An 18,864-nucleotide genomic window follows, 5' to 3' on the forward strand; every position below is an offset into this window, starting at 1 on the left:
CGGCCCCTTTCTTCGCCCGCCGATTTATATCTATTTTCCCGAGCCATTGCGCCTGGGCATTGTGCGCCAGCCCCGGGTTCGTCTCCGTGGGAAAGTGGCAAAAGAAGAAAAACAGAGCGAGCGAACGACGACACCGTTGGCCGCGGTAATGGAAATCTGTACCGCAAAGAGAAATTAATTTCATCGACGGGAGGCGGGATCGATGAATTGTCCGCGAACGGAACGTGGCCGTCGATCGCGTTTCAGATAAACTTCGTTTGGCCGAGGTATAAAAGGCGCGGTCGTTACCGCTTCGTAAACGACGCTAGAGTCGAGCGTGTATTTTTATTACACGCGCCATACAATATCGAAGTTTATCTTGTCTGGTAAAAGTGAGGATCGAAGTAACTTAATTTTTTTACAACGTCTTCTTTGCATCTGAAGATTTCTATCAACTTATTTGGTATCTAGCAACAGGAATGGCGTTAATTGATTTATTGCACGCTTGCTGTGATTCTATAATTCAGAATAAGATCGAAGGATAGAAAATATTCTCGCGATATTTTTTAGTGCTATTTATTTTCGCTACAATTTATTGTCCATGCAAAGCGTTTAATCCGCTATGAAACAAAGCTTTACAAGCTCGTTTCTTTTACTGCGCGGTGTTAAACCTCGCCAGCTTTCATACGGACCACTTAAAGCAAAAACGGCGGAGGTGGCGGGATACGAAACGGGGCGGGGAACGGAAACCCTTTTAGCGACGCGTCGTGGCGGTGACCCCGGCTGAAATCACGCGAGATTAATTTTATTACAGGTAAATCCAGTTAATTGACGCCTGTAGCGTATAAACTGCATCGCGAGGGCGATACACGCCGCTCGGGTCAACGATGGTTTGTCCCTTAATACGGAAACATTGCGTCCCTCCGGTGCTACAAAGCGGGCGGAGAACACGAGGCTGGAAGGAAGAAGTCACGTCAAGGATTGCGAGGAGATCCTCCCAGGGGAGTTTCGTGTAACGTCTGCCTCGCTTAAGAGACCGACAACCCACTGATATTGGATCTAACCGTTTAATGTAGCCTGACGTTTTCTTTTTTTATGGAATCAAATTCTAGCACGCGACGAAGGGCGTTATTTGGAAATTCGTCATTACAGATATTGGTATCGAGGGAAAATACGTACAAGCGTCATTAATAAGCAGCAAAATTACAATACTTTAAATAACTCGATTGCAGGTGCAATTAATTTATGAAATCAAAAACGATCTTGTCAAAACAAGGGTTACTAATTTTACAAAAAAGAGAACACGCAATTATCTTTAATAATAGTGATAATTAGCGAGCTAGTCATTCGTTTTCAACTAATTTCCATCAACCAGTCTCTGATCTCCCCATACATAATCTATCACTCGAAGAATCTTTTTCTGTACACGAAATCTCGCGCGACGAAGTAACAACCCTCTAAAACCGTACGAGCGCAGTTCATCCCGATCGAGGTCCTAAGCGAACTGGGTAGCAAACGTCAGATCTAAGAAACGCCGTGTACACGTATACAGTTCGGCAGGGCCCGTTTATCGTCGCATTCGTAAGACAGGAGTTCGGAATCACCGAAGTCCTGACGGAGGGCACCGGGGGATGGCGCGCGCGTAAGGGTCGAGGGTACGTAGGGCAATTTTCGCATAATTCGATGGGGCGTGATCGTCATAGCAACTCCCGATACCTCCGTCCAACCTCTGTGGAAGCCGGAGCCTGTTCAAACAAGCCTCAAACTCTATACCAGAGTCGTATCTAGCCTCAAACCCACCCCTGTATCGCTCTCGCTCGCTCGCGCTGTCTATCCGCCTCGTCTCCCTCCCCCATCTCTCAACCCCCTCGGTTATTTGTCAGTTTCACTTCCCCGTTAACTATCCACCCATTCCATCCCTCTTTCTCGGCCCTTGCCAGGTCGAGGGTCCCAGGGTGGATGCTGTGAACGCCAGCGGCGGAAGTCGCGACAACCGCTCAGATTTCCTTCGCGCGTTTCGACACCGCGACGGCTCAATCGTTTCGTTGTAATTGTTCGCTCGTTACCACCGCGCGCGACTTGTTTTCGATCATTTTCACGGGGGGTGTTATCCGCGCTCAGACAGCAGGGGGAAAACGGTGTTTCCGTGTCGCGTGATATGTCCATCGCGATAGGGTTGCTCGAGTGTGCGTAATTGCGGCCGATGGTTAAACTGTCGAGGATCGTAAAGATCGCGTTATTGGCTCGATGGGGTGTGTTAGCAGCCGGTTACGTGTAAAACAGCACCCGTTCGCGTGTTGGAGAAATTTATGGCTACGTACGTTTCAGGTGTCGATTGAAAAATTGAATTTGCACGGGAATAGTGTTTGTACGTAAATATTCCAGGTTCGAAGAGTTGTTATTATCGTCTGAAGTTGGTTTAGCAAGCGAGACAGAGTTAGCTACGCTACGTTTCACTATTCCTCCCTCGCGTAGCCCCTTCCTCTGCAGCCTGGTGAATTATTGAATATTTTCCAGGCACCTGCAACGCGAGGTCACCCGAAGAAACCGTGAGAAAGAATACGAAATAAGAAAGCCGAGAGCAACGGGGCAGATGGGACCGGTGCTTAGATCCTTCCTTAGCGCGCCAATGCTAGGATGCAACCCCTTAGATATAAATTATGACCGAGTTAGTTGGCAAGTATTGCCAGCCACGCTTAATTATAAAACCGATAAATTCATCCAGCGTGACACGGGACAGACGTTTGGAATCCCGTACGGTTGATAAACGAGCTCTTGATCCCGACCTTCTACCTTCCATAGCAGTGGTTCTTAACCCAGCACCCGCGTACCCTTGCGCTCCCAAGATATTCTTTCAGTATATCCGCGAATGGGTTCGTGAATATTCTCGTTGCTGTTTCGAGAAGATAAGACACGATGTGGCAGATTGTATCTACTTCGTAGGTCTTACGAGACGTTTAAACGGTACCAACGTCCATCTTGGAATCACATTTGCTGGAAGCAAATTGGGTTAGTGCGAAGGTGCAGGCTGAGCAAGAAATAGCTGGAAAATCGTGCTGGAACGTTAAATGGTTAGGAACCACTGTTCTATAGATATCCAAAGCACCCTGCTCTCAGCGTCTCAATCCTTCGTGCCCTCTGTTCCCGCGCAGCAGCTCACGCCTAGGTGGACCTGCACCGTTCGATGCCTCCGCACCAAGGCTACCGTGTAATTAGATCCTTGCCTCATCGTGCGCTACACGCGGATACGTAATTACATTTAGGACGCGCGAACGTATATGAATATCGATTGAGACGGCCCGCGCGCAGCCCGCTCATCAACGCTACCAATCGTCCTGATCACGAATCGCGCGGCTGCTTGTTACGCGTTACCGCTCTGTTGTTATTGGGCCCCCGCATTTTCGTTCCGTTTGCCAGACGCCTTTGATAACGCGAATTCGAACGCCATTGGATGTTCGCCCCTGTTTATGCGGAGTGTCTCAGAACGAACGCGGAAGCGGATGGAATAAATAGCGGGATACGCGTGGGGGGATGAAAAGGGGGGTTGCTTAACTATGAACGAGGTGTGCCGTTCACGTGAGTGAATTTTTTATGTTAAAGAGGTTGCTTTTGATAGGTTTTTTGTTAGTTTCATGGAGTTGTAAGGCAAATGACGAAGAAAGAACGAGAGAGAGAGAAGAAAGGAAGTCCAAGTTACTCCATTATGAAAGATATTGCGGATTATGTTTTAAACGCAGAGATGCTGAAATTTGCATTATTTATTCTTTATGCTATCCGCGGACGTTTCGTACTGTTTACGTACGATTCATGATAATTAAGAATGAAAGGTAGCGAGCAAATATTTATGCAACCGAGATTATTCGTTTATCCAAGTCGCGAGCCTTTTAGCATGTTTGTCCGCCATTATCGTTGTATTTGGCGAATAGGGAGAAGCCGTGGTTTCATGAGCTAGAGTAAGAATAATAGACAGGGGAATTGCCTAGGAGAGATATCAAATAGGTAAAAGGAAATGTTATCAGTCATAACAGAAGAACCAAACTGCGCGAGTATAATTGCAAATTTCAAACAAACAATAATTATTTATCCTCTTCAAACGTATCCAGTTTCTACCTAGAACCACCACTTTCCGCTCTATTCTTCTCGCTGAAACTTTTGCACGAACCATCGTCGCGAAATTTGCCAAGCGAGAGGGTGCAGAAAATGGTGGACATTTATGGTCCAAGGTTAACTGAGGCCGACTTTAAAGCGTTCGATCCCCGGGCCTCAATCACGAGGGCGGGAAAAAAGATGATCCCTCGTTAATCACCGACGGCGGAGGACACGAAGGTAATATCGTATCGAAGGACGCGCCGGAAGGTGGGTGCTCAATTTGGCGTGCCTCCAGAGCGGACAGATGTCCCTAATTCTTAGTTTGATAAACGACCCGGTCTGATCCTGATCTTTCCATCTCGCGTCGCAGCAGCCGGGCGGCTGAGTGGGTGCCCCGACAGACAGCGCCCATCGTGCTCGCTCGTGTCATCGTCCCGTCACGGTTTAAGGTCGAGGCGACAGGATGCCGGAATCGGAACAACCGCGCTCGTAATTATGCTCACGATTGTGACTCTGACACCCCGACGGAACAACGCGCGCGCGCGCGCGCCCCGTTCAATCGAACAGGACGACGCGGCAGCCACAATTGGCATAACACGTCCTGTTCCACGATTCCCGGTTCCTGTAATAATTCAATACCCCGTCGACAGTTCTCAAACGTGCGCTTCGTGGTTACCGATGGCCGTTCGGCGAGTTTCGTCCTCGATACGGAAGTGGAGTTCGCAAACTACGATGCGCAACGCCAGTCGAAAGTGAGTGTAGAGTTTGGGAAAGTGACAATCGATTGGACTGAGGTAGTAATGCAAGAAAGTATAGTGTTTGTGGTATTCTTATCTTACTTTTTATCTTTTGGTTCAACTTTCCATTTATGCAATATGTTTGGATTATTTTTGGACGAATATTTCGCAACTTTCATATGCTTCTATGGTTTTTTATATTATGTTATATACAAGAGCAATTTTTCGAATTATGTAAGTGGAAAAAATTGCAGAATTTGAAGATAGATGTTCTTTCGAGAATTTATCTTTGAAGCAGTGGATAGGAATATCCTTGGAATTGTTTAAGATTCACTGGCTTGAGTTACCTTGTGACAACAATTTCGAAACTGTGGACAGTGATGGATGTTGTACACAGACTCTGATTGCTACAATCCACACGCGTTGCATCAGTGCAGCGATTGAAAAATAGGACAATTTTGCAAAACGTTTGCACATATTCCCTTTCGGACACACGACACTTTTACTGCAGTTGTTCAACGTCACTCAAATATTTTATGCAATCAAAACACACAGCTGTACAATTTATCTAGAAACGTAAAGTATCGTTATTTTATTGCACATAATGGCAAACTATCGATCAATCGAGTGGACGCTCAAGTTATTTCAAACCGTTGATTGCATCGCGATGTAACAAGCGACCCTCGACACGTCTAACGACGATTCAACCACTCGATCCATTTTAATTTCCCTATTATTCAACGGATCGCTTTCAGCGGCAATTACACCGAGTGATTTTCCAGCGAATAAAGTCGGGCCCGGCAGCTGAATTTCTGAACACGTGCACCAAATAATTCAACTAACTGGAATGTTGCGCGGTCCACCTCTTACTGCTCAGATAATCCGCAGCTGAATAAAATGGCGCGGAGGAAGCGAACACGTTACATCGGGCGAGATAACCGGGGCTAAAAATTCCAAACTGCTGCGAGCAATAAAGTTTACAAGCGGACGCACGGCTGGCCGAGATAGTCGGCCGTTATTTTGCACATGGAAATTTAGCTCCTGTAATATCCCAGCGGCCGTGTGCCGCCAACGGAGTTCACGATGCGTGTTATATCGTATAAGAATAGCCTTAGATAAGCGCAAAACTTCCACTGAGTTACGGAGCAAGTAGCCTCATTTTTGGAAATATACTGGGACACACGAGAATAGATCTGTAGCTCGTGCAGGTGTCCCAATTTAACTCCTTGAAATAAAGTAACCAGTCTACAATTTTTCTTTTCAATTGAACGATAACTTTATACACAATTTTTCATGATTGAATCGCATCAGAAAGTGTTAAACTTTACATCTGGAACTATCGAATTTTTCCATCATTTCTTTTACATCTTTCAGTTATTATTTTTTTTTAAATAAACGCACAAGAAAATGAAGAATATTTCACATGATACAATGATGTAGCATTCGAAATATTTATAAAAAAAAAAAATGAAGAAATTAGATGAAAACATGTACTACCAACCCTCAAAAGTATTTATACCTATCCGAGGAGATTCTCAGAGACGTTCCAGTTATCGATAACGCTCGCTTATTTTCGGGTATCGAATCTGTCCCGGAAATTATAAAGGTGCCCCGTCGGGTGTGCTCTCGCGAGCGTGCAGAGCCTCGAACGCCACGGTCCCTTCCCAGGAGTTTGCCAACTATGAGCGAACCTATCGCAACGACAAATTTCCTCATCTAACTTTCCGCGGCGAGATGAGATGATCGCTCAATGCCACCATCACCGACGCTGCTATCTTCACTATAACTCCGCTCATCCACCAACCTGTTCCCTTCGCCTGTTCTTCGCCCTGCCGCCCCTCTCGCCCTCGAGAAAATTAATGACGGAATCCGAGAGTTTTCTATAGGGAAGTTCGCCGCTCGGATCCGCGCCCGCCTTCTGGGGGGTGGAAGGGACCTCGCGGCGGAGACGGAACGGGTGGCGACGACAATGGATTTTTCTCAACGGCCGATCCGTGAATGGACACCGCCTTCATCCCCTTTCTGCTCGCGATACTTTTATGCATCGGCTCGCGCGGACGGTGGATGCTCGATATGGAGATCCAAGAATCGAATAATAGCGATTGTCTTTTAGTTTCGCAGCACTTTAGAATTGGACTAACCGAATTCCAATATCGTGGATTTAGTTTATGAAGGCGCAAAAATTTAGAGGAAAATTATCGAGACTTCATTTCGAGAGAAGTGCGTTAATCCCTTGCAACGATATAAATGACAGGATCCAAGAATCGAATAATAGCGATTGTCTTTTAGTTTCGCAGCACTTTAGAATTGGACTAACCGAATTCCAATACCGTGGATTTAGTTTATGAAGGCGCAAAAATTTTGAGGAAAATTATCGAGTATCATTTCGAGAGAAGTGCGTTAATCCCTCGCAATGATATAAATCCAATAATAGCGATTGTCTTTTAGTTTCGCAGCACTTTAGAATTGGACTAACCGAATTCCAATATCGTGGATTTAGTTTATGAAGGCGCAAAAATTTTGAGGAAAATTAACGAGACTTCATTTCGAGAGAAGTGCGTTAATCCCTCGCAACGATATAAGTGATAGGATCGATTCGTGTGTTACAAATTAAGTGATTCTTAGTAGACTCTGTAATTATCCGTCTTGAGAGTTGCGAGAGATAAGAGAGTTTGCAGTGTCTTGCGGAGGATTTCCAAAGGATAATAATACCGCTGTAATACAGTTATCAGTGTTGAGACTGTTGACTGTACCGTTTTAACGGGATTATGCTAATGTTTCGCTGGCATCGCAGTTAATTTGATCGAGGCTCGAATGACACACTGATGATGGTGCGTGTTTTGCGGCGATAGTTGTTCGTGGTTCTACTCGCGGTTAAGCGATCAGGAAACATGCTCTTGTTCCATTTCGTTGCGCATCGATCGAATTGTTAAACTGGTTAATTGATCGTTGCGTTTCTGAAAGTCTTCTTGCGTCTTTAGAAAAGAATTCTGTGCTCTATTATCAATTCGCGTTCTCAATAGCTGACAGAATTCAGTTCGATGAATAGTCTCTTCCTTGTTTCGCAAACATTTTGCAAATTCTCATCGAAACGAGTCCGATATAATACGATTTCCTGCTCCCATTTAGCATTCCGTTAATGTCCAATGAGAGCGCCGAACCGAAACAAGAGCAAGTCTTCAGGCCACGAAGCAACGAACCGAAACACGACCAGGCATCGCTATGCACGCGAATCACCGCATCGCAAGCACAATTATCAGCACATTATACGATCCCTGGTTGCGATGCCTGCGAGCCGTCGGGATAATCCTTCCAAAAGGACACGATACACCCCCGAAACTCTCGACGCTGTTAATTATGCAAAACCAGACGATGAAAGCCTCGAATCCCCCGCTGACAAACAGCATCTCTGAAGCCTTCTAGACGGCCATCGACAATGCACGCTTAATATCCCTCGACGGACCAGTCTCGACCGGTCTTTTCCTCTCCCTCGTTGTCCGGTTAATCGTGAATTCATCTCGTTCGACAATCGTATAGAAGCTCGAGCGTCCGAATGGGACATTTATCTCATCGCATGAAAAAACGTTGAAAGGTAAAGAAGAAAGGGCGAAAAGTGGCGGAGAGAAGAGTAAGAAGTCGTCGAGATTCGTTCCGCGCGGTGGTTAACTGGGGGGTGGGCGAGGGTGTCTGTTTAACGGATCACTCGGCGTTCCATCGGCGTCTCGATGGTAACGAGTTCCAGGCGAAGGGTGTTTCCCGTCACCGCGGTATTTATTCACCTTCGCCTGCTTATCCGTCGGCGTTGTCACGCGGCTCAATTACAAACCGTTCGCTGGGCGCGAAGGGTGAGCCGCCGCGGATGTTCACCCCCCGCGCGGGAATTAACGAGCTTACCGAAGAATCGGCTGCCGGAATTAAATCGCGGTGCGTTTCGCTTCCGCGCGGGGGTGCGCGCGATTCCGCGAGCCTGAAATTGAATGTAACCGCGGTAGGAAGAGGCAGGAGCCGGGGAATAATGAAAGGAGACGGGCGGCTACGCGGATCCGCGTCGCAGCGAGAGAAGAGACCTCGTCGAGGCCCCTGGAAAACGGGCCGCTCTTGTCGCGACGAATGAAATTATAAAAACGTCAACGCCACGTACCTGGCGATGGAGCTATTAGCAGAGGCGGAAAAAGGACCGAGTTTCCCAGCTGCGACTGTGGTAGAGGTCGGGCGAGAGAGATAGAGGTCAAAACTGTAGCTTCGACTTTATCCGAGCGAACCGACCAGCAATTTCCCTCTCTGAAACCCGTTTCAACCTTACGTCTGCGATTCTCAAAGCTCCTTCTCTTCGCCCCGCTTCAAGTTCAAACGGCGTTTGAATTTTATCGCGTGGTTAATAACAGCCACCGCTGCAGAGAGCTGCTTTCGCGCGGAAATCGACTTGCTGGATTTTTTTCCAGCGAGGACTCGATTCGTTTTATTAACTCGAGGAGAGTTTCGGGTATCCACGAAAACTGAGCAACGTTTCAAGTTATCATACTCGTCCTCGTTGATCGATACACTTCACTTCAAGAAGCGTTCACTCGAAAAAGGGAAAGCATCGCGATACTTAATCGCGAACTGGAAAAAGCTGGTCCAATTAAAACCTGCGCGTGCTAGCTCCGCAGATATTCCGCACACGCGATATAATTAATTGATCAAATGAAACGCAACGCGAAGCACGGCGACGGCAAATATTGCCACAGTTTCAACAGCCACCGCAACTGGGAGACCCTGGTTTTCAACTCCAAACAATTTCGATTCGCGTCTATTACGCGGGACAATAGATTCCCCCGGTTACATATCGAAATGACGTCGTCGCGATCTTCAATTTTTTTTGAACCGCGGCGGTGGTGGTAACCAGGCGCAGAGAGGGTAGGTAAACAGAGGCGAGCGCAGCAGGTTGTTACAGTCGATCGCGGCAGCCGTCGTTTCCCATCTGGCATCCGCGCGATCGGGAATCGAACGCGGAGCGATCACCAGCTGTATTATACATTCACCCCTCTCTAGCGCTGGTCGCGCGGGCACACCGTATACCTTAACATAATAGGACAGCATTATACAGTATACACAAAATTTCCAGTTTAAACGCGCGCCACGTACCCGTCTTAAGGCCCGTGTCGAGCGGCCGTTTAAGTTTCGGAACTCCGCCGCCGCGCGGAGAAAAGTTAAGCGCGTGGTAACGGCACGTGCGTCGAACACCGGCACGAATCGGAAGTTAGACGGGATTCGTGTGCGTTTACCGTTCCACGCGACGCATTCGCGATCAGACTGCCCCCTCGAATCGCTTTGAAATATCGTTGCACTTTGTCTCACGGTTAGAGGTCTCAACTTGCGCCATTTGTCTCGGTTTAGAGTAAGAACCGGAGGAGGGTGGGTCGACCCAGCCAGTTGTACGATCTTGTTTCGTAATTATTACGATATTTCATATCTTCATCAATTCATCCATAATAAAAAATATGTATCCACGTCTGCGCGTCTTTCATTGTTGCTGATCGTCGAAATATTTCGATCAAATAACGTTTTATCGTTCGCACTCGTCCCATTTTCGGCTCATCGAGTATCAGGTATGGAAGTTCCTCAATTGTGTCCGAGAAATTACAACGCGTCGCCGTCCCGTTCGCTCGTCCGACGTCGACGTCGGATGGTCGGGTTTCGAGCGATTATGTCGTATAATCCGCGGTGGGTGCGTTTGTCACAGGCTGGCCGGCGTGTACACCGTTGGTGTCGGGTGTCCCCGTGGGTGATATTCCCTGTTATCCGAAACGCAGGGCTGTTATCCCACAGGACTTACCATACGGAAGCGGCGCCGCGTGGCGCGAGCAGGAAGGACAGCCTGAAGAGAGCGCGCGACGAGAAGGGGCGAGGGTGGGATACGGCCAAGAGGGTAGGGTCGCCCTTTGGATTAACCCTTTCGATGGAACCTGACTGAAGTTGCGCATGCTACTAAATAAGTGTTACTTTTGAAAGATGTGCGCACAGTTTCAGCAAAAATGACAATTTTCAATTTATAAGCTGGTCCCTTGTTAGGGGGTGATAATAATAATCAAATGGAGATTGTGTTAAACCGTTATAATTCGACTTGAATGATTATGATTTGAGTTATAGTAGCACATCCATTGTGTATGGATATAACTAAGTTTTTTTGCAACCCTCCATCTGTCTGCATCCCTTTGGTATGACAAAGAAGCTAACTATACTGCACGCAGTGAAAAAAATCCAATTGCATCGCATGCAATAATTAAAACTGTGAGAATACTCTAGCAACCCCTAGGAGCACGTTTATTTCGAAGTACCATCCGATGTGTTCATTAATAAACTATTTATTCTAAGCGCCCCACAAATCGCCCCTGCGGCGCGTCGCGACGCCCAGAGACCGAGACTAACCGCTTAAAAGGTTAACAAAGCCAGACGGGCATTAATCACGCGGCGTCATCGTCCGTGGTCTCAGTGAATCCGCAATTAATTCAAAATTGCCATCGTCCTCCTGCGCTCCCAAGACGAGGTCTCGTTTACCACCATCGAGCATCGCCATAGTTCCGTATGGGTGTAACCGCCTCCGCGACCACGTACATACGTACGCGCACGTGCGGCCACCGTTACCCGTGAATACCTATCGCGTGACGTAATAAATTGTTTGCGGTCTCAATTTAATTAATTAGCGGGTGGTACGCGTAAGCGAGCACTGGCGGCAGTGATTAAAATGAAAAATGAACGCTCGCCCGATAACGAGGATTCGAGTGGACTTTATACGGAGTTTGTTGTAACAGCAGGGCTCCCGGCTAGTTCCGAAATAATTTGATTTGAAACGGCGTTGTTCGTCGATTGAGGGGCGAGAGGGACGCTGGTGTCTATCCGCGACACTTTACACGATCGGCACTAGACGATGAATTATTAGCGGCCAAACATTTCGTTCCCGCGGAATTTATTATACTTATGGACGCGCCCTATCCGTGGTATTAACGTCCGCCCTCGCCAGGCTGATTCAATTAGTCGCGAAACGATCTGAAACGTGTTCGATTAAATCGCCCGCCGCGTCACTTTGTATTTCGCGTTTCCCAATTTGCCAGCCGGTTTAATGAAGATAATGGTATTAGCAGGGAGGGTACCTGGGAGGAAGCACTGATTCGCCGCGAAGAGCTTTTTTTCCTAGCGATCGTTGATCCCACGGTCTCTGATGGTGGTCCTGACGTACCCTCGTTTCTCGTTAACGAATATTTCGTAATTGCCTAGGAACAAATTGTAGCTGAATGACTCCCAAAATTGAAATACCATAATTCCTTTGTGTGTCGATATATTACAATTCAGACTATTGATATTCCAACTATATTAATTACCAATAATTAATTAACTACATTTCTATTTTTCCACGCTGCAACACGTTACTAACGCGATTACCTAATATTAAATTATCCAATGAAATTTGTGATTTCAGCAGTTTTTCTATTTCCCAAAACACAGGGTACGATGTGTGCGCGCGTAAGGTGCACGTGCAACGTAACTCGTCTTCCGCTAAACCGTTTAATCATACGAGCCCATTCTAACCATATTCCATGTATTGTATCCGCGCACGTTGCGCAGACGGTGAATTTACGAGCACTCGAATCGAGGATGGCTTCTGGTGGACCATCAGCTACGTCAAGCAGCGATAAGACAAGGGTGACAGGTCGCGCCCTCACGGACAATGGGACAGAGTCGATCTAGGCTGCAGTAATATCCTTTTTTTCAGACGAAAGTACGTCCCATCGAGTTCCCATCGGCCCCAAGAGACCGACGGTATTACAAGTAATTGTCGCCCTGGGGTGGCCATGCCAAACTCCCCCTACGCTCTCGTCCCTACCTGCTATTCGATCCTGGGGGGAGACCGGAACAGAAACGACGGGGACGACCGCAACGAATGGATCGAGAACGGGAAGAACAAACAATTTAAAATATCCAATTTTACGAACACCTACAGTTTCGTTTCCGAATGTTATCTGTAGTTTTTTTTTTAAACTAATTCGTTTCGCTTCGAGGGGAGTAATGAGTGCTTTAGTGTTATATACAATGAAAAGAAATAGAAGAGGAAATCTGTACGCGAATACAGATGAACATGTTTAACGAGTAAAGAGAAGCAGAATAAAATATTGGAAACGGAAAAAATATTCCGGATCAACAAAAAGTAGCGAGCACGGTGTACAAAAATAAAGGACGCGCGTGTATGCGAAGAGGGAATGCTTCGATTGAAAAAGTGAACGAAACGAAAAACTGTGAAATGAAAAAATATTAGGTATCTAGAAAAAGGGTGGAACGCGGGTAAAGGAATCAAAAGAGAAGTGTACGCGGGAAAAAATCCAATTAGTAACGGAGAACGCGAGAAGAAATTCAAAGTAGTGAAGTATTCGAAATGTACAAGAAAGAGCGAGACGCGTATCGAAAATATAGAAATGAGAGGCGGAAGACGAGGATGCAGAGTGGAAAATATTCAACCGATAGTAGCGAGCGAATTAAAAAAAATGTCAGATAGAGAGATATTCGGAATTTATGAAGAGAGGAACACAGACGAGGGATGAAAAGGGGAGACGGAGAGGGAACAACCGGTTATAATTCTAGAGCGAGACGTCCCGATGGTACGAGTATCGAACCCCACTTGCTATCCGTAGACCTAGCTCGGGGGAAAAAGTAGCGACGAACTTTCGCCTAACAAGTGGATGATTCACAAATCATCCCCAATTCCGAGTGCTCCGCCCCACTCCAATGAGAAACTTCGTTCCAGTCCATAGTCGCGTCCATGGTAACCAATAACTTTCTTTCGCGTTCGCCTCGTTGGATTGAAAACAAAAAAAAAAAGAAAAAAGATAGAAGAGAGAAAAAGAATGAACATCGACGACAGGAAGGGGAGCGAAGAAAATAAAAACAGCATGATTCGCCGCTTCAAGAATCTGGAGGTTAATCGAGGGTACTGTCGCTGGAAATTTAAGACCTCTTTTTATATATTTCTCTCCTGATTGCTTAGCGCGAGCTTTCGTCAACACTTCCTTCCCACTGAGAATCCTCTTCTTTCGCTCGAACAAAAAAGTTCTCGTTACATCTGATTCCTATGCTATTTTAACACTTTAGTTCCTAATTATCAACACGAGAAGTAATGATGACGGATTTATGTAAAAAAATGCAATAACGAGTACACTGTATTCACCACCTTCGTCGCGACAATTCGTAGCTCGTTTCTCATCGTCGTCGAGGTGAACGTCAGCGTCGGACACCCCCGTGTCATTAATGGCGTCGTTTCTGAACGATAAAACCGCGTGGCGCGAGGCATGGTAGTACATTCAACGGCGATCAGATAAAAATCGGCGAAACGAACCTCGCAGCCACCGTCGAATCGTTCTCGTATCAGGATCGATCGCATTTATCAGATAAAAGAAACAAAGTGTCGTGAGTCACGAGGGCGAGGATCGAGCATCCCGATCCGGATCGGAGGGCGCCCTAGTCCCGAAGACTTTCCGTTCGATCGTAGGAGGAAGATAAAGCGGGAGGCTAAATAAGGCAATGACTCAGATCGAAGCCAAACTGCAGAAATTCTCGACGACGATCCTATTACGAGCGGAGTGAACGTTACGACGAAGTTACGTGTAATTGAGATTGGTCAATTTTCCATGAACACGACGCAGCGACGAGATAAGTTCGAATCGGCAGATGCGGCGGAAAATCTTGACTCTGAACGCCTCTCTTTCACGGGGTGATCGAATGAGCGGCCGTCCGCCCCTCGCTCTTCTACACCTCGCGTCGAGAGAGCTATTTTCTATGATCGCATTTTGGATTCCATCGCGTTTTCCGTTCCATCCGGCAGAGCAATTCCGATGTAAATTACCGCTCGTGACCATTTTCCGCTTTTCCTCTATCTACGCGCTCCTGCTCTCTGCTTTTTGTTCCGGTTACGTTTTCACGTTACAGCGGGGACACCGCTTCCAGCTTGGTCTTGTTTCCAGGAAGTTCCGCAATTCCACTTCTCGAAAGTATTTCGTTTCCGTGGAAATGCACGGGGCGAACCGTCGAGTGCAACGGAAAAAGGAATTCCTTTATCAATTGATTATACATGTATATAAAATACACATTTTGCATTCACACGTCATTTACGAATCATCTCTTCTTCAACTGTATGTTCGATAACAGCCCACATCAAGAATAGCGATTCAATAAATACATCTAAAAAAAATGAATAAAAATCGCACACGATTATCTGAATAACATTCAAAGTTTTCATTGTAACGATGCCTACGAGGAATTCCTCCGTTTCTCCCCACAGTGCAATCATTTTACGACTCATAAACGCGTCACATTTCAACTGCAATTTTCATCCCTTAAACGATTATGGGAAAAGCTGGGCGATAGAAGCAATCGCAAAGATAAGGGTCGAACGTAGCCATTGGAAATAAGTTCGCGGATAGTTCCGAGCGAGCAACCGGTCCATCTATTACTGGAATTGGGTCCGTAACGCTAATTCGAATTTTTCTCCATCCGGAAACCGTGGATCCGGGCACTGTCTTCGGGCGAAGAAGATAAGGCGGAACGGTGTATCCGTGACCGTGGGAATGGCGGAGATTTCGCGGTTAACGAACTTACGAAGAGAAATCCGGTAGATAACGAGAGACGGAGGGACGTGGAACGTCCCAACGGGGATAAGGTGGGTCGTCGCGGTGCTCCCGTAACGACAATAAAGCGTCGACGAAATCGTGTATACGCGTATACGTGGCAACCCCTTTCCGTCGACGATGCGACCCGCCGCCGAGCAATTTTCCTCGGGAACGACGACGACACGTAACGCCACTCTCCATCGACGTTCCGTTATGCCGGAAATTCGTGGATTCCGCGAATTCTGCGGCGACGCTGTTGTCGTTCGTATGGGACACCATTGCTACGCGATCTGGCTGGTTTTGAGTAGCTCGCTTTTATATGCAACCAGCGTGCGATTCGATATTAACATTTCCCTCTTATTTCAAATGCACGAAAAGACAGCGAGGGCATGGAAATACTTTGTAACAATTAAATAAAATAATTAAATTGGAAATTAGAATATTGCATGCTATCATACGCGCCACTCTCGACGATAATAGCATCCTTTTCTTTCATAATTTCGTGCTGCTTGCAACGCTGTTATTCAAGTACAATGTTACCAATCAAAATTCCTGTATATTCAGAAACGCGACCACCAATAATAATCGCTCAACGCTCATCAAGATCATCCCTATCATTTCCGTGATTGCCTCTTTCATGTGACGCGCAACGCGGTAGACGGCGTAAAAACGTCCCGTTCAATTACCATTAACAAGAACCTCGGCCACCGCGTCGAACGTTCAAGACGCTAAACCAACAATTACTCCCAGCGATAAAGTCGAGGCGGCAACCCTCGTCAGAAATTAATACAGGACGATCGCAGGGCTCCCAGCAACCGTAGCGCGTAACGACAGTCACGTAGGTCCGATTTCCGCGACGCGCCACGCGAGGGGCGCCAAGGGGTGGCCGTTGTAAGGGAGAGTCGCGACTTTTCGCGTTTTCCACGATAGCTGCTCGTTCCGGAGGGTCTCGACGGCGCGCACGGTCTCCTTGGTGACCGAAGGGAACGCAAAACCGAACCGCACGGTTTGTATCATCCACCCCTTCACCCCCTTCGCTCCACCCGAGCCGAATACCGGCTGTTTGTATTTCATATTGATAGAGTATTGATACAGCCCTCCCTGTATAACCCTCCCTCGCCTGCGTCCCTCCTCCTCCTCCTCCTCCCGCAGCTACTACCGCCGCCCGACAAACTCTCCCCCGTGGAACACCACCCTCTGTGAACCATCGTGACGGACCGTTACTACCCCCGTTCCGGGTCCCGGGAACGTAAACGAGCATGCCGTGAGTTACCATTTCGGACGGGTCACGTGTTTACTTTGTTCCGCATTGTTGCACCTCGCTAATGGCCGGTGCGAGCGGTCCTCCGCGTCTCTGGTCCGCTTTGGTTGCGACGCGCGCGAGCTCCCGTCGCGTGTGCGCGCGTCTACATGCACGCAAACCTGTGCGTCTACGGAAGAGAGTTATAAGCCGCGCGCACAATGGATGGATCTCTTCTGGAGAATAAAATGGGAGGAGCGTGTAACGTGCGGTCTAGGAAAAGGGGTGACGAGGTGCGAGAGAGAGAGAGAAGTCAGGATTTTGGGTGTAACTGTGTATTCTGGTTGTTTTCTGAGGAAAGAAGTTTTTGTATGTGAATTAGAAGGAGCACAAGTGGATACCAGAACCATGTAAATGTGACGAACCATTAATGTTAAGTACTGACTGTTATAGGGTTGTTGAATGTACTTCTGTGGAACAATTGTAATTAATGCGTATCTTAATCGTGCACGTGGCTTCATCTGGTTCGCATAGCTCCAAGTTAATTATTTCTTAGAATATTTGTAAAGAAAATTGTCAAGTTGTCAGCAGGCAGCTAATAAAATAAAAATATTTTGAGAAGCGTGAAAGGAACAGGGTGGTTTCATCGGTAGAAATTACGCACCGGATGTCCAGCTAGGCTCTGCCAGGAGAACTCGAGGTCCGCGATGTTGGGGGCTACGGGTACGACGAAGTTCATCGCGTACGTATTGACCACTCCTTCCTTCACGTAGTACAGCTCAGCCTTGAGTCCTGTAAGCAGAAAACAGCGATGCATATCGATCGGCTGATCAATTATGGAAAAGCAATACCAGCGACACGAACGAGCAAGTGAAAGTTTCCCTTCCATTCGTCTTCGTAAATCGACCGATCGAGCTATGACACGTGTATCCCACACCCCCTATACGCCGAGGACGTCGACCAGAATGTCGTGCTACGTAGACGCGTATAAAAGTTTAAGTATTCGTGAAAACTTATCGATCTCGAGCTTTTATTATTCGTAGATGTAAAATTCAGAGCGTGCGTTGACATGGCTCGTATAATTAAAGTTTAAAATGCGCACCAATTTGAGGATTTAAAATGCTCGCGACAGTACAGGAAATTCATTTACATATACAATTACAATTTCCAGCCGTATTTACCGTACGTACAAATTATTTTGTAGCCGTAGATTGTGAACATTCATCGAAAATATAAATTGTCTTGCTTGCGAACAGTCGTTCCGCAAAAAGAGGGGAAAAGTATCTTTGAAATAAGAAGTAATGGTTGTTTCGAAAACGTGTCCCCGGGACCGCGATTTCGGAGGGCGCCGTTTAGAAGCCCGCACCGAAACAGGCAAGTTCGCGACGCAGCCAATTACAGTCCAAACAACGGGACGTGTAATTACACGACAAGGGTAAATAATCCATTCAAAACTTGGTCGGCTCAATTTTCAGTTTCCGAGCGTTAATTATCCGCGCTGAGAGCGCCGAGCCGCATTTAATCCAGGCCTCGTTTTATCCCTAATCCTCGGCTACACGGATCCCATCCGAGTCCCTGACACTATCGCTCCGCTAACAATCCGCTCCTGGCGGAAACTTAGTTCCCCGACGATTACTGTCGCTGCGTTTGCCACGCGATAAGATCCCATCTCTTGCTGGGTCGTAACACCGGGCGAAATAACCGTGGGCGTCCGTTCCACGCGAATCCGCCGTGGGAGACGTCGCCGTCTCTCTATTCCCGATATCCTTATACCTTTTTCCGGTCCCGTCGCTCGTCACGCGCCTCGCTCCTGGTTCGCGATCTACGAATTCCCTTCAGCCACCCCGTCGAAGCCGCACGTTTCGCGTCTCGTTCGCGGGGAATCTCGTAGACAGGTAGGTACGCGCGACGATCTGAATTTCCTCGGGCGATCGGTGCGTCATCCGTCTGGCTTCACGTATGACTAGGCAATTCGACGTGCCGCTCCTGAGAAGCCCTTCTGATTCACTCCGCGTCATCTTCCGCGCGGGATGCTCCTTTACTTTTAACCCTTGCGTAGGATAATATTAGCACTGTGTGCAATTCTGTTATAGTATTTTATTTTGAGGACACTGAGCAGAAATTCGAAAAGAATCCTCTTGTGACGCGTGAGGAAAATCGAACAACCCTTGTTAACAGATTTTAC

At 47.2% G+C, this 18,864-nt stretch overlaps 2 protein-coding genes across 2 annotated transcripts in view; both read right to left on the reverse strand.

The window, feature by feature from the left end:
• Rpl8 (ribosomal protein L8) overlaps positions 1 to 18,864 on the reverse strand; it is a 309,715-nt gene that overhangs the window by 134,629 nt on the left and 156,222 nt on the right. The gene's annotated exons all lie outside the window — the stretch shown is intronic.
• LOC143424535 (tyrosine-protein kinase Dnt) overlaps positions 1 to 18,864 on the reverse strand; it is a 77,439-nt gene that overhangs the window by 31,953 nt on the left and 26,622 nt on the right. The window contains exon 2 of the mRNA XM_076896663.1: positions 17,344 to 17,471. Coding sequence (XP_076752778.1) covers positions 17,344 to 17,471 — 128 coding nt within the window. The remainder of the gene's footprint in view (positions 1 to 17,343; positions 17,472 to 18,864) is intronic.

This window comes from Xylocopa sonorina, chromosome 6, assembly GCF_050948175.1.
Source record: "Xylocopa sonorina isolate GNS202 chromosome 6, iyXylSono1_principal, whole genome shotgun sequence".
In the NCBI taxonomy this organism is placed as follows: Eukaryota; Metazoa; Arthropoda; class Insecta; order Hymenoptera; family Apidae; genus Xylocopa; species Xylocopa sonorina.